Source organism: Coccinella septempunctata, chromosome 8 (genome assembly GCF_907165205.1).
Source record: "Coccinella septempunctata chromosome 8, icCocSept1.1, whole genome shotgun sequence".
Taxonomy (NCBI): Eukaryota; Metazoa; Arthropoda; class Insecta; order Coleoptera; family Coccinellidae; genus Coccinella; species Coccinella septempunctata.
In genome coordinates this window covers 19,028,358-19,045,335 of record NC_058196.1, presented here as the reverse complement: position 1 = coordinate 19,045,335, position 16,978 = coordinate 19,028,358, and the positions used below count along the sequence as shown (strand labels likewise).

The 16,978-nt window shown below is 33.9% G+C and overlaps 2 protein-coding genes across 2 annotated transcripts in view; one reads left to right on the top strand and one right to left on the bottom strand.

Moving 5' to 3' along the window:
* The window catches only part of LOC123318816 (molybdenum cofactor sulfurase 3), a 51,751-nt gene that overhangs the window by 14,876 nt on the left and 19,897 nt on the right, over positions 1-16,978 (top strand). Inside the window, exons 3-4 of the mRNA XM_044905561.1 lie at positions 670-1,302; positions 5,811-6,087. Of these exons, the coding sequence (XP_044761496.1) occupies positions 670-1,302; positions 5,811-6,087 (910 nt within the window). The remainder of the gene's footprint in view (positions 1-669; positions 1,303-5,810; positions 6,088-16,978) is intronic.
* LOC123318817 lies at positions 9,956-14,016 on the bottom strand. Its single transcript, XM_044905562.1, has 2 exons — positions 13,443-14,016; positions 9,956-10,786 (listed from the first exon to the last, which is right to left on the bottom strand). Exons 1-2 carry the CDS (start codon positions 13,803-13,805, stop codon positions 10,115-10,117), a joined length of 1,035 nt encoding a protein of 344 aa, XP_044761497.1. The 5' UTR covers positions 13,806-14,016; the 3' UTR covers positions 9,956-10,114.

Sequence of the window (16,978 nt, the reverse complement as noted above, 5' to 3'; positions counted from 1 at the left end):
ATTCTCCTCGAAATATTTTCAGACCTATACAAGTTCCGGTTTGACCGGAAACAGCCTACTACTTTCTTATTTCGAATGGTACATCTAGTATATCTTTGCATCGTTAGAAGATAGCCGATTCGATAGCAATTTCAAAAGTATCATAACTTGGGCACTTGAGAACTCGCGCAAGACGGGGTGGAGTACTAAACCTGAAGTAGTCTGACTGGAGGTGCGCAAGCCCCTGGGAAATTTCCAAGGTCAACTGAATGCTTTCATGGATTCGATGGACTATAATATATGATGAATTGTTAGATAAAGTGCGACCAAATATTGAAAAAGGAGGGCACAGTTATGGGAATTGCTATAAATGCAAATGAATGCCTGTTTGCTTCCCTGCGGTTTATAGGTTAAACCTGAACTCTCATTTGTATGAATAATAATAATAATTAATACACAGTCTCGAAGAAGTAAGATGTTTGAATCCATCACAGTATGACATGTCCCTGGACCATGTATTTGGTAACCACTTGTTTCACTTTGCTTCTTTTTCTCAAGTACTTTTACCCAAACCAGAATTCTGGAACCATAACCAACGTCCATGTGATGAGCTAATGAGAACATTATGATGATCATAGTTTCATATTTTTCTTCAAATCTTATAATATAAACCACTCAAATTATTTTCAGGATCCTCCAACACTTCCATACAAACTCCGAAGAATATACTGTTATATTCACCGCAAACACTACATCCTCCTTGAAACTCATAGCTGAAAATTTCGATTTTAAATCCCAAAATGGGCAGAAAGGTGTTCTGGCGCACCTGGAAGACAATCACACTTCTGTTCTGGGGATGAGGAACTACAGTGAAGTTACGAGATGTGTAACAGTTCAAGAAGCCTTCGATTTCTTAGGAGCGTCTGTGATAAAATACGTACCTCACCATGTGAACACTAAATCCCTCTTCGTTTATCCAGCTCAATGTAACTTTTCCGGCACAAAATTTCCTCTGGATTGGATTGAAAGGATTCACAATGGCCAACTCAACGTTATTGAAGGATTGAATTCGGGAAGTTGGTATGTTCTTCTCGACGCCGCAACTTTTGTGGGCTCTAATGATTTGGATCTGTCCACGTACAAGCCGGATTTTGTAACATTTTCATTTTATAAAATGTTCGGTTATCCCACTGGTGTAGGAGCTCTTCTAGTAAGAAATGAAAGTCAAAAAGTATTACTTAAAAAGTATTACGGTGGAGGAACTGTATTGATGGCCCTAGCAAGGGAGAACGAGGCTATTCTGAAAACTTCACTCGCAGAAAGGTAGGTATAAGTTTGGCAGCTCCTTTGCTATATCTTCTTGGGGTGAACATATTTTTAAATCCTCCCAATCCCTTGTTCAAAAAGCACTGACTTTGTTTTGTTGAATAAATGTAGAAAAATTCATGAATCCTCTTTACAGAAACGCATTTATACCTTACTTCATTTTTCGTCAATTTTTTCTACGTTTACCAAGTGATTATAATTTTGGATTATTTTCAACAGAAAAATATATGATACGTATGAAAAGAGCAAAACTATCCTGTATAAGATGTTGAAAAAGATCCCTTTTGATTACTCATTCTCATTCATATACTTACTATTTTTCATATTCATGACATTCAAAAAGTTGTTTATAAAAAATTCTGCTGAAACGAAACTAGTGACTGCATTCTAAAGAAAACTTTTTTTAGGGAATGAAAAAGAAAATTGGTTTTTGAAATGATTTTTTTATACATGAATTGTGGAATTCGAAAGTTGCAGGCAAATTGATATTAGAAATTGATTTTTCTTTTCTCAATATAATATATCAAATTTCAAATCATACTTTTTCAATATCTAATTCAGGACAGTTTTGCTTTTTTCATATCATATCTTTTTCTGATGAAAATTATCCAAAATTGTAATCAAACTTGGTCAACGTAGAAAAAATTGATGAAAAATGAAGTGAGGTGAGAAATTGTTTGAAAAACACAAGATCACCGATTACAGGGTAGTTTTCAAATCTGACTAATTCGTCACCAAGTGAAAGCCAATAAGTTTGAAATTAAAATCAATTTTTTCGAAAATTATTGAGCGTAAATTGAGTATTCATATTCCATATAGCTCACTATATCTCACTAATCGAAAAATTTTATTATTTTTCAAACCGGATGGTACGGATGGAGTTTGATCACACATTCCTGCTCAAATCTGATCATTTGAGGTCATTTTCATTTCAAACTTAGAAAATATAGACATTTGGCCAAAATGATAACACTTTTGTTCCTAGGAGCAAAAAAAATTTAATGGAAAATGAAGCGTTTAATGTTTAGCAATGTTGAATTATATGTTGCTAGCTAATTATAATTTTCCCCCAATTCTTAACTCTCTTTCTCATTACATAAAGCTTCAGTGATACTGTTAGATCTAGAGCACTAAAATGAATCTTTATATTGGGCTATTTCCATCATTGAAGCCTATTCTATCATTTCTATACAACAATTCTGTTAATATAGAGTAGAAGCCATCAACCGCTTTCAGGGAGTATCTTGTTATGACAAGATGAATGTCAGAAAATTAAATCTAAAATGAATTCTACTACTACTTTTCAAATTCAAATTGGCGATAATCAGAATCAAAATGACATTAGTCAAAATCAAATTGGTGGAATTGGCAACATGAATTTCAAATTGACAATGAACTAAATAAAATTGTATTTGTACAATGGGGTATTTTCCTAAATTTCAAAATATATGTTATTAAAATCTTTATACCTCAAATATATCGAAATATATTTTTTTCGAATTTTATCATATTGCATTTTGTCCTTATTCACTTTCGAAAATTCTGATTTTGGAAGTGCTCTCTTATGAACATTCTACGTCATTTTCACAATCCGGCAACACCCTTTGAGTCAATAATGGTCATGAAAGTTTTCTGATCAACATAGACGTAATAAATATCAAGTTTTGTGATCAAATTTGACAAGAAAAACAAACAATGACACAAAATGTCATCGGTTTTAAGAAAGTATAGACACGGATTACAGAAACAATTTTATGCAATCTGTGTATATCTTCTTGATCGGTTCCGCTGTTGTCGAATTAACAAAAATTACTAGACTTTAGTAAAGGCATTCTACGTCACAAGCTTTCACATATTCGAATGTTTACTAAGTTTCGAAGGGTGTATTTCTGAAATTTCTGAATTTTGAAGCGAATCTTTCAGGTGTTGGATAACTAATGGAAAAGGGTTTCCATAAATAATTTTAAATTCGATTTTGGAGTTTTAGGAAACTTGCCCATTCGAACATCAAAGTTCGAATCAGTTGATCACAGAGAACAACACACCTTTCCAGCTCATTTTCTCTATATTTTTCGTTCGAAAATGATGAGTGTTACTGGTTGCAACACTTAAAAAGTATTTATTAGGTATTGAGTGTTTTCGGAGTCTATCTGCATAGTTTGCCAAATGAAATAAATAATATCCAGTTGATTATGGATCACAACAGTGAACAGTATTAAACGTTAATTCTGAAACACAATGGGGGTCTGAAATCCTTTCTTTTTATGATAACTCATTGAGAAAACGCATGATTGTGGCTATCTTCTGTTTCTGTAAATGAAACGAAATGGTAGAATCCAGAATTTGCAGACATTAGAGAATATCGTTCATAACAATATTGGTAAGCTGAGGGTTGTTAATTAATCGCTTATATCCAAAGATTCATTTCTTCTGCATTGGATATATGCAAGATATAGATTTTTGAGGAAATTCGTTATTCTCGGATGCTTTTAATTAATTACGTTATTAACTGTTTATAGTATATCATTCAATAAAAATTTTTCATTAAATACATTTCATTCCAATGGAGAATACAAATTCAGAATTGCCAATTTGATTTTGTTTATTTTGATTGTGGACTTTTGCCGACTTCGATAACTTGAAACTTTATTTGGGTTCTTGGCAAAGGGGACTATTTGAATCAAACAACCATTTTAAAAATACGTCTATATTTCGAAGCTATTTTGGCTTCTTCATCAGGACGCTGAAATATACCATAAAAAGAACAAATACATCAAACAGAAGGGCTGAAAAAACGTGCAGCCTCAAAGACATAAAAAACAAAAATACGTCATTTGAAACTTACATCTTCATTAGTTGTGTACAAATTGACAAAGCAAGCCTCATGGAATGTAACTATCTCATTTGTTATTGTCAATTTGCAATTGACATATGCCAGGTTGAAATTGATTATTGTTAGATTTTAGGTAAATTAAGGATAAGTTCGTCTTCAATTAAACACACTTTGTGAAACAATCCGTATATTATTTCAATCAATTAGACGGAGGTCGATCTATACTCTCAATGAATAGCAAATCATAACTAACTAAAAAGTAGAGAAATATCTTATTCCTAAGAGATGCTTATGTACAGTATATAGGTCCCAATAACCAAGTATATGTGTTTCACACAGTCAATACTGCTGGGATTCTTCAGTCAGCACTTTTACCGCCAGTCCCTAATATTATCAACTAATAAACCAAACAGTATTTGACGTCGATAATTCTGAACACGTAAGGGATTTGGTTTTGCTTCACGCAGATGATTTAATCTCAACAATTATTGCTAAGATGTCTAAAACTCTGGTGTATTCACTGATTCGATTTTGTTTTTAATTTCGTGGGGATATGGGATCAATTTCGTTCTTTCCACTGTAGGTAGCGCTGTTTAGAATTTGACAGAGCATTGTCATTTGATATTTGGAAATAATTTGAATACTTTCCTACGACGTACGAATATGTGTATTTATAAGCGATTATTGGTATGTGAAAATGTATAAGTTTCGAGAAAGAGCTGTAGAACATTCAATCATTCAACATGTCGTTCAGTAAGTTCAGTTTTCTGTATGGACAATCAAGAACTACAGCTAAGAATTCGGTGTTGTTGGAATTTGAAGCAGAACTAAATCAGATGAATGAACATTCGGGACCGATATAGCTAAGTTTTATGGAAACTTCAGCAATATTTCAAAGAAACTGTATTGGAAATACGTAATGTGAATTGTGAGCATGTATTGAGAATCAGAGATACATAAATCTATTCGAGTCTGTTACTTCAAATATTCTTCCTGAGTAGATATAGTGAAAATTCCCTTTCTGTCATCTGAATATATTGGATATTTGACCAATCAACTGTGTTTTATTAAAATCATATTGAATTACCCCCTCACGAATTCAAGTTGTCAAACGGAAATTATCTTGAAGAAGGACAGTAAATCCTCCTTCGAACCCTTATTCAGTAGTGTTGGAATATTGACAGATTTGTTTTTACAACGAAAAACTGTAAATCACAAATATTCCTTAACAGCTGACAAAATGGGCCGGTTCATATTTTGAACTCGTTGATCGACATTCGATATCAACGCTAAACAAAATAAAACGAGAGAGTATCATTGGACTTCCTTTGGTAGAACAAGGATGGAACGAAGCAAATGACATGGTGGCGCCGCCACGAAACTGATCCCATATCCCCGATTTTCTGAAATGTTGATGCTTGCAAAAAGTGACAAGTGCACACACCAGTGTTTTAGACATCTTAATTATTGCCAATTTACATCTGATTAATGCCAGTGTGAAATTGATATTGCGAATTTGCTATTGATTAATGCCAGTTTCAAATTGATGTTGCCAATTTGATTTTGACTAATGTCATTTTGATTCTAATCAGCGCCAATTTGAACTCGAAAAGGTATAGTTGGCACAAACTATATTTTGTTCCATAAAAATCATTATTTCCATTTATTTCAGGTATGAAGACGGTACTCTGCCCTACTTATCAATTTATTCCTTGAATGAAGGTTTCAACACATTCATTAGACTGAAATTAACAATACAATCAATTTCAAAACACGTATTTAATTTAGCCAAATATTTCTATACGAATTTGATCACGTTACATCATGCTAATGGAAAACCAGCTGCGATTCTTTATCATGACACCACATTTCAAGATGCCCGTCATCAAGGTGGGATAGTTAACTTCAATTTGGTTAGAGAAAATGGCGAATTTATTGGTTACTCTGAGGTAAGATTTTGACATCAAAGAAATATTTCATACAAGTTGAGGCATGAAAAATTTAACAAGCTCATTTAAAGTGAAACGACCTGTATAGAATTACGTTTTCGAATGTATTTTTTTATTATACGAATTATTTTGTTCAGTCTTACCTCGAGCTATCTTGAGCAGAGATGAAAGCTTTCAAGAACTGTTCATTTCGCAGAAGCGGAATACACAACCTCAGATCTGTTTTATGAAATTGGTCGAAGGAAAGATTTTTTGTATTTTTCAGTAAGTAATATTAGGTTCTGAAAAACAGAGATTTGAAGGAAACTGTCAATTTCTACAGAATTGCAGAAAAAGGCAATAATTCAATTTTTTGAATGCAGCATGGAAAATATATCGACTTTTTTATTAAAACAGAATGAAAAAATTATCGGGTAAAAAGTCTGTTTGGTTTTTGTCACAGTTCTTCATTCAATACTGTCAAGCTTTCGGCCATTTTCATGGCCATCCTAAGGGCACTAAAAATCAGTAGTATGTAAAATAAATCAATGAAAATCAATGAAATCTCACATTCAAACTGAACCTTACAGTACAGAGTAATGAACAAGCAGAACAACAACCGTGGCAAATACATCTACACATCAAAAACTTTCAGTTAAGATATTAAAATTCTTGACAAAAGGCAAGGCAGAATAAAATCAAATTAATATCATCGAGGACAGACATACCTTAGATTATAACCAGAATGCGAGAACGCAAAAAAACACATGATCGATAAAAATGTATGTCAACCGATCGACACGTCATAAATGTCAAACGTCAAGATGTCAAAATCCACTCAAAGTAGAATTTATACTAGGGTCGTACGTAACTCTATCCTTACCCCTTATTATACCCAGAATGTTACAATAAATTGAATTAATTTCCTGTGATTCCGTGGCCCGATTCAAGGGATATGACAGATATTTAATCTCAAGAGACTCCGCAAGAACATACTTTTATATCTGTTACTATTGCTCCTCAAAACTTCCATACTGTCAAAATTACTCTAGTGACTTGTTTCTAAGGTGTGATTGGCAGACCAGTCAATGGTTTTCTATTTTGATAGTCTCTTTAATGTCCCTTCAATCTAGTCTTTAGATTTCTTCCAGTTTGTCCAATATAGGCCCCTTCACATACTCCACAGTTAATTTTGTAAACTATATTATTTTTTGTGATGACAGTTTTATTGTCTGAAATATAATGAAATGAAGGTTTTTAGCGGCATGCAGACAGGAATTGAATTCATTTCTGAATTTATTATATTATTTTTGTTGAGTTTATTAGTTTTGTCTTTAGTCTTGGAAAACAATAAAGAAGCTAAGGTGTGTGGTATTATTAAATAATATCAGACACAGGTTGTCTCTGATAATATGCACCATTCTAGGTCTTAAAGGATTTTTAATAAGTTTCGGATCACTAAAAGACCAACTGAAGACAAAAACTGATACTGACACTTTTTCCCTATACCATTTTTTTTCGAATCGGCCCTGATAAAAAGATTTCAAGTTTTCATAATGTGTCACACCTGGAAAAACATAATTACCTTCAGAATATCTAGTTGAATCTGTGACACTACACATCTGCGGATCTTTCAAACTGAGTTGTACTCAGCCAAATTACCCAATTTTTCTGGTAATTCACAGATACTGTTTGATTTTTCAACATCAAATTACTCGAAAACGGTTCATTATACGAGAAAATATGAAAAATACTTTTATAACGTTCAAAATATTCATTAGATAGCGTCCAACTATTTCAAGAGTTGGGTTCTTTGAATTTTTGGTACTTCTATGGTACGTAATGGTCATATTGAGAAAACTGGAAGACGTGGGTGATATCTTGTGTTCGAAAAAGATTCATCGAATAAATGAAAATTTATATTCCGAAATTCATTTCATTCGATAGAACCGTTCGTGAGACAGAAATAAAAGAACATTTTTTTAATGGTTTTTCAACAACCTGATTAGGAAAAAATGGTAAAGGAAAAAAGTGTTTCTCTCGACCTAAAGAATCTACTGTTAAAATATTTGTACGAGTCAAAGACTCACCCACTATATTATAATTACAACTGGGTGTATATCCCGCAAGTTAGCAACATTTATAGAACTTTTTTAGCTCAATCGTGTTATTAGAAGTAGTATCAGTAGTACCACCACTTCCTGGATTCCATTCATTGTGAATCACCCTGTGTTCATGCATAGTTCGTAGAGATAAACAGAAAAAAGACTTATTCAATACTATCAGCTATACTAATAGGACTGCTTTGTTCCTCGTATAACTGGTCTCATCAACCCCTTTACGACGTGTAGGCATCTGAATACACTGCGCAAAAAAATTAACGCACATTCTGAAAATCTCAATTTTAATGAAAGTTAACTCTACATTGACTTTATAACTTATCTTTTATGTTCTCTCGGGAAGGTTCTGAACGAAAGAAGACACATTAAATGGAAGAAAAATTCAGGATTTCACCGAATCTTATGTGAAAGAAGAGAAATGAACAATTTTCAAAATACTGAAATGCTGATAAGTGATTTGATACTTGGTATTTCCACCCCTTGCTTTAATTACAGCTCGGCAACGACGGTTCATACTCAAAATGAGTGATCTTAAAATGTTCTGATCTAATCCTTCCCAGATTTCTCCGAGTTGGATTCCTAAATCATTAAGAGTAGCTGGATGATTTTCTGAACTTCTCAGCCTTCTATTGAGGTTGTCCCAAACCTGCTCAATCGGATTGAGATCTGGACTTCTTGCTGGCCATTCCATTCGAGAGACTTCAACCTCTTCAAGGTACTCCTGAACGATGCGCGCACGATGGGGTCTGGCATTATCGTCCATAAAAATGAAATTTTCACCAAAGTATGGGGCAAATGGCACTACATGCTCTTTAAGAATATTCCTTATATACTTATCAGCATTCATAGCTCCATTATCAACGACCACTAGGTCTGTGCGAGCAGTCATAACCATAATCTGAATACCAGTAGTATTCAGAAAATTGCACTGAGCATAGCTTTCATGTGGACGTCTGTATACAAGGGAACGTCGATCACAATGGTAGAGGCAGAATCTAGACTCATCTGTGAAGAGAACTCTTTCCCAATCAGCCTCTTCACAATGGATATGCTCTCTCGCAAAATCCAAACGCGCCCTTCGATGGGCTGGGGTAAGAGCTGGGCCTCTTGCTGCGACACGAGGCCTTAAATCATATTCTCTGAGGCGATTTCTTATTGTCTGAGTGCTAATTTGCACCTCATGAGTTTGCTCAAGCTGAATTTGAAGGAGGCGAGCGGTTGCAAACCGTTGTCTCAACGAAGAAACTCTCAAGTAACGTTCTTGAATGGCAGTTGTTACCCGTGGTCTACCCTGTCCTGGTCTTCGGACATTCATACCTGTCTCCCTGAATCGCTGCAACATTCTGGACACACTTATTGTATGGGAAACTCCAAACCTTTCTGCAATTCTTGTGTATGTCCACCATTCTTCTCGCAAAACTACCGCTTGGGCACATTCCTCTTGGGTCAAATTGCGTGTTTCGCGTTGCATAGCGATCGAGTGTAGAAAATTTAACCAAAGAAAAACTATTGATCACTAGAATTGATCGAGAACAACTGATTTTAGAATGGAGCCAATACATTCAAAATCTGATAATATCTTCTTTTTTTATTCCTTCAGTGTTAGAATAAATTTGAGATTTCCATGATGTGCGTTAATTTTTTTGCGCAGTGTAGATGACAAATATTCCTGATAAAACGAGTGAGTGACTTGTAAAGTTTCTTTTGATGAACCTTTCCAGATAATACTAATTTTTTCTGTATTATCTGCTTTTACTGAGAAAGCAACGTAAGGGATTACAAACCATTTATTTCCTTCAAGAACATACCGTCAGCTCATTTTGTAACATTAAACGTATTGTATATGAGAATAAAAAAGTATAGAGATTTTTGTTTTCGTATTTGTTTTATGAAACATTCCATTTTGAAGCTTAAGAGTATTTCTACCGTTATTCGGGATCATGAACCACCTTTATGCTTTTTGACGACTCTCCAAGAGGAGAAAATATCCGCACCTGTTTATGAGAGCTGGTTAGTTCAGGAGTTTCATCTTCTGTACCGTCACTCATGTTGGAGTCGCTATCTTCGCTGTCTTTAGGGCTCTCGAACCTGTTCGAATCCTTTGAGGTCAAATCAGATCCTTTAGAACAATTAGACATGCCTTCCCATGGAGACTCCTCTATTCTTGCGTAACCCGTGACCATTGTTCTTGGTTGGTTCTTCCTTTTCCTCCTTTTCGTAATAATTTGGTCGTCATCAGAATAGTAGATAACGAGAAGTAGTACTTCTAATGCTATGTTTACCAGGTAGAGAGTGAAAAGTATCCAGAGGTATTGCTTAGTGAGTCGTCTTATATATTTCGCACAACCTATTCTATGGATGCTAGACGTTCCGTAAGTCCTTAGGTCATAATGTCCGCAAGCCATATCTGACGCTTTGTTGCAGCAAGAGTATGGTACAGCATCGGCATTGTCTTCTTCTATGACGTCATCATCATTGCTGACTTCATACATTCTCCAATTTATAGATAACCAGTCCCTGTATGCCATAGCTCCACAACAATCCAAATTCAACTGAATCATATTAACTAAAATTCTTACGGGTGTGTTACAATGATAAACCTGAAAAGTAGTTAACGTCAGTATAAGGTGAAAAATATCCCAATTTTGGCAATTCAAATGTTATAGAAATGAACCTGCATATATATAGATGTTGTGAAGAAGATATGTGAAGAGAAATCATTGTTCATCCTATTCCTTTGGAGAAATCAAGCATTTTCAACCAAGACATGTGTGCAGTGCATCATGCAAATAAGAGCTATGATATCCCATTTCTCAATAAACACAACGATATTCTAGAAAGATGTGGGTAATATGTGGATGATCTAATGAACGTTTAAGGAACACGAAACTTATGATTGTCCTGAAAACTTAGTAACATGGGATCATATATAGAAATTTTCCACTTTTTGATGTTTGTGCTTTCGAAAAGTTCCATTACCTTGAATTTCAAGTACAACATATCGAATATTGAATACGAGAGGCTTGCGTTGCAAAACACATACATGAACCATAGTCTATTTTAATAATCAATGTTCGAAAGAGGAGTTCGCACCTAAATACATATCATATATTTATGTGTCTATAAGTGCCGTTTGTCCAATAAAAGCAGTGCCGTTCTGGAATACCTCAAGGCTTATATAAAGGAAGATGAAATTAGGAAAGTATGTATGTAGAATCATTAGTATGACTAATTTGAAACTCAAGTACACATTTTATGAGAGACTACAGAATGTCTGGAGTTTTCGTATATTCAGTCATTTCCTGGACTCGGTTACGAAAAGGTGTGATAGCATACACGATGAGAAGCTGCTATACATTGGATAAGAAAATCAATAACTTTCTGAAGAATCAGAAGATCAAGACAAGAGTGCCTGCAGTTGTTTTTGGTTTTTTGCATCAGTCCTAAACACAACTGATGTAGTATTCGAGGAGAGAGAATTCAGAATCTTGAGTGATGAAGTTGACCTTATCACTTAGCAAGGCTGTGTGAACTTGTCATCAGGAGAGAGAAGTTAAAAATTAAAAGTACTCATAATAGTATATGAGGTAATCATAAATTGATTCCTTTGTGTCAAAGAGTCTTCAAGTGTTTATCCCAGCCACGGATGAAAGCTTTTTCTGCAAATTTTATTACAATACCTAGAATGCATGGCCACATAAAAAAACATAAGTTACAAGAGACGCCTATTCGACCTGTGGTCTCGTTTTATAATTCCTCTATTCATAAACTATCGAAGTCGTTGTATTATTGGCTTAGAAACACAGAAAACAGAATACATATATGATTTCCATAAAATGAGTTTTTATACCACGACACGTTGTAGCTATCACAATAGCATCTTCAGGTGGGTGAAGGTTTTAAAAACTCATTTTTTGAAAATTGTATAATCTGTTTCAAGTTCAATTATGGATTTTCATCAAGTATCGGCTACATCAATTCAACACACTTTATAGTACGTAATTTTGAATATTTGATTAAGAGGGGTGTTGATTTAGTCGATAGGAATAAGGAGATTCAATCAAAAATAGTGAGAAATTTGTGTCTTATGGTAGGTAGTAAACCTAGTATTCCGACTGCTGGGGTTCCAGATTCCAGATATTGTCAAAGATCTTTTCAACAGTTACCTACCTTACGGATGAGGAAGTACAAAATTTGTGTGACCTGCCGAATTTTTGATGTGGTATCTTATGAACAAATAGTTGGGTTAGCTAAGGGGTGCCTACTATCACCCTTATTAGCAGAGGTCTACATGAATCGCTTAGAGAAGAACTTTATTTTAAGAAATAATTAGTTTTGCATCCGATATCCCATATTACCATAGATATGTAGATGATATTTTCTGTCTGTGGGATGAGTATCGTGCCTCCCTTGAAGAGTGTTGATATTTATCAATGATTTGAACCCCTATATAAAGTTTACTATGGAAGTTGAAGTTATGGATGATTGTAACCTTCTAGATTTGACAATTCAGAATAAGAAAACTAAACATAGTAATAGGAAGGTCTGAGGTTCTGAAAGAAGGATATGTGATAATAACAACACTATTCAATTTTCGTTGCTAGTAAAAACAGTTTTGCTATTTATAGAAAGCCATAACATACAGGAGTTCCTGTTCATAATTCTTCTTATCGCCCTATGAACCATAAAATAGCGCTTAGAAAAGACATGTTCTGATATACCACTCTGATAGAGAGTATGAGATAGGTATCTACTACCAAGCAAATTGCAACTAGAGATGTTTTTAATGAAGATTTCGTCATGAAGTGCTTAGCATTTCAATTTGAATCTGTACATCATGCAAAATTAAAACGATCTACTAATACTTGAAATTCACATGTCCCTGCAAAATAATTTATCAACAATTATAATACTGATATTTTTTCAAGTAACCTCAAGCGTTTTCTTCGAATAACATTGTCTAATATAGTAGGCCGTGAAACCTACCACTTATGATTTTTGATTATGCCATTTTGTAGGAAGTCGAGAAAAATGAACAACAAATTCAATAAATAAAATTGGATAACTGCTTCCGAGAAGGAAGAATCGACACTCTAGCCATACCTAAGCTTTAGCGTTTTATTCGAACAATATTCTGTTTCAATATAGTGGGCCTTGAAACCTAACACCTCTGATTATATCTTTTGAGAATGATAAACACCATTTAATTGAATAAAATTGAATAACTACGCCCCAGAAAACAAAATCACCACTTACCCTCATTATTCTTCCGAATTCTTGACAAAAGTTCTTCGTTTTCAAGAGCCCGACAACAGTAAGTGTCGCAGCTATAACATTCAAAACGAGTGATACAAATAGTGTAAGTTTCTTGAAGAACGAAGTATGTCCATGGAGTTTCTCCAGATCCGGGCTACTTTCATTGAATTTCAATCTTATACTCGCTGGCAATGTAACCAAACCAGCGATGAGTCCACAAACAGCAGCTAAATGTGTTCCAGTGAAGCGTAAAGCGTCCCCCAATGCGACAAGTGGTATTATAGTTATAATTATTTCCAAAATGGCTAGTATCAATAAAAATATGCTTATAGCGCTACTACAGGATTCATATGAATTTACCATTAAAATACATATAAGATGTAAAATTTAAATTTAAAATAGCATGACATTTGTCTGCATCAGCTTGATGGCTGTCACCAGTAATTTGCATAGAAATTTTCAAATGAAATACCTACAAGCTTTCTCCCAATTTGTTTTCTCCAATAAAGTGGATCCTTCAAATGAGAAATCATAAAATTTTTCGAAAATTTCGATTTTTGGAGATCTATCATTTTTTATGCGCAATTTCATGTTCTCTGAGCTATTTGATTTATAACTGCATCGGAAAAGTTAGAGTTATTCTAGAATAAGAAGAAGACCCAGTACACAGAACGTAGGATTTCTGTATATTGTACAGGGTGTCCCAAATTCCAGAGGGGATCTCGGAAACTAAAATAGCTAGAGCAGACCCAAGACACCTTTCGATTTCTTTTTAAGAGAAACAAATATTAGTGAAAACAGTAGCCTCATTCGATCCTTCGTTTTCGAGTTGTTAGCAAACATTGAGATTTTGATGATTTCGAAAAGTTCTCATAACTTTTTTGTCTTTGAAGTTACATTTTTTTTTCCTGTTCTGGATTATGGAATATATTTATGAAATGATGGTTTGCAACCGCTCGCCTCCTTCAAATTCAGCTTGAGCAAACTCATGAGGTGCAAATTAGCACTCAGACAATAAGAAATCGCCTCAGAGAATATGATTCAAGGCCTCGTGTCGCGGCAAGAGGCCCAGTTCTTACCCCAGCCCATCGAAGGGCGCGTTTGGATTTTGCGAGAGAGCATATCCATTGGGAAGAGGCCGATTGGGAAAGAGTTCTCTTCACAGATGAGTCTAGATTCTGCCTCTACCATTGTGATCGACGTTTCCTTGTATACAGACGTCCACATATATATATATATATATATATATATATATATATATATATATATATATATATATATATATATATATATATATATATATATATATATATATATATATATATATATATATATATATATATATATATATATATATATATATATATATATATATATATATATATATATATATATATATATATATATATATATATATATATATATATATATATATATATATATATATATATATATATATATATATATATATATATATATATATATATATATATATATATATATATTCAAAAGAATATATATATATATATATATATATATATATATATATATATATACATATATATATATATATATATATATATATATATATATATATATATTCTTTTGAATGTCAGCAATACATTTTTAGTTATCAAACAATATAGCATATGTATGAGTTTTAGCAAAGGTTAGTGTAACGGGGCACCATACAATTTGGAGTATGATACAAGAGCTTAGGGAAAAACCTCAGTAAAAAAACCCTGTCTCCCCGTGAGTAGTGTAGTGATGTCAAATTTGTTTACAAAATAAGCTTTTAATACTGAAGGGTTTCTTTTACATCGATATAAAAATCTCTTTATCCTTTTCCCATTTCGAAATGATATCTGAAACAAAGAAACAGAGCAGAAAACGAGAAAAAAAAGTGAATAATAAAGCTTTCATCAAAACATATTCGAAGACTTGATGATGATTGAAGAAAAAAATAAATAATCATAGGTACATAACTTGTCCTTCAATTGCACTGGGAGGAATATCATCTCTACTTCAAAAATCTTCTGCTGATCTTGGTGGAGGATCACCCTCGTCGTTAGAAATGCCTTCAGTACTCAAATTAATAATACTCAAATCTTGCTTTTGACTGGGAGGGTCTTACGACCAGGTCCACATGAAAGATATGCTCAGTGCAATTTCCAGAATACTACTGGTTTCGGGGGAGGATCGATTATGTTATGGGGTGGAATATCTTTGACTACTCGCACAGACCTAGTGGAGCTATGAATGCTGATAAGTATATAAGGAATATTCTTGAAGAGCATGTAGTGCCATTTGGTGAAAATTTCATTTTTATGGACGATAATGCCATACCCCATCGTGCGCGCATCGTTCAGGAGTACCTTGAAGAGGTTGAAGTCTCTCGAATGGAATGGCCAGGCAGAAGTCCAGATCTCAATCCGATTGAGCAGGTTTGGGACAACCTGAATAGAAGGCTGAGAAGATCAGAAAATCATCCAGCTACTCTTAATGGCTTAGGAATCCATTTCGGAGAAATCTGGGAAGGATTAGATCAGAACATGTTGAGATCACTCATTTTGAGTATGAACCGTCGTTGCCGAGCTGTAAATAACGCAAGGGGTGGAAATACCAAGTATTAAATCACTTATCAGCATTTCGGTATTTTGAAAATTGTTCATTTCTCTTCTTTCACATAAGATTCGGTGAAATCCTGAATTTTTCTTTCATTTAATGTGTCTTGTTTCGTTCAAAACCTTCCGAGAGAACATACAAAATAAGTTATAAAGTCAATGTAGAGTTAACTTTCATTAAAATTGAGATTTTCAGAATGTGCGTTAATTTTTTTGAGCAGTGTATTTAATTAAGATATACAGGGTGAGTCTTTGACTCTTACAAATATTTCAACAATGCATTTTTGAGGTCAAAGAAAACACTTTTTTCCCATACCGTTTTTCCGATTCGGCCCTGACTAGCCTGTTAAGTTTTCACAATGAACTATGCCACCCCAGGAGAAACAAAATTCCCTTCAGAATTCCAAGCTAAGTCTATGACACTAAAAATCTGTGGATCTTTTGAACAGAGTTGCATTCAGCCAAATTACCCAATGTTCCGAATATCACAGATATTTTTACATCAAATTTCTCGAAAACGGCGTCTTACCAGTACGAGAAAATATGAAAAATACTTTATTTTACAAAACCTTCAAATGTTCATTACGTCCAACTCAGTTTCAAGAGTTGGGATCTTTGAATTTTTTGTATTTTTATAATCTACTGTTAAAATATTTGTACGTTCAAAGACTCACCCTGTAGAGGTTAATATTAGCATTGTATATGTTATCATAAGGTCCTTTCGTTTGCATAAAAAGTGTAGCACTTTTCTACACTTGATTTTAGTATTCGTTTGCTGATTGAATTTACACCAGTGTAGAGTAAGTGTAGTTTAACTACACATAGTCAAAAGGACTATGGATGTAAATGAACTACACCTCCTCTACACTGGTGTAAATTCAATCAGCAAACGAATACTAAAATCAAGTGTAG

What these genes read in the sequence shown, in the direction of transcription:
- LOC123318817 (XM_044905562.1), bottom strand. Translation starts at nt 13,805, where the DNA reads ATGGTAAATTCATATGAATCCTGTAGTAGCGCTATAAGCATATTTTTA. An exon ending in AATTCGGAAGAATAATGAGG is followed by an intron (nt 10,787 to 13,442) that starts GTAAGTGGTGAT and finishes ACTACTTTTCAG; the next exon opens with GTTTATCATTGTAACACACC.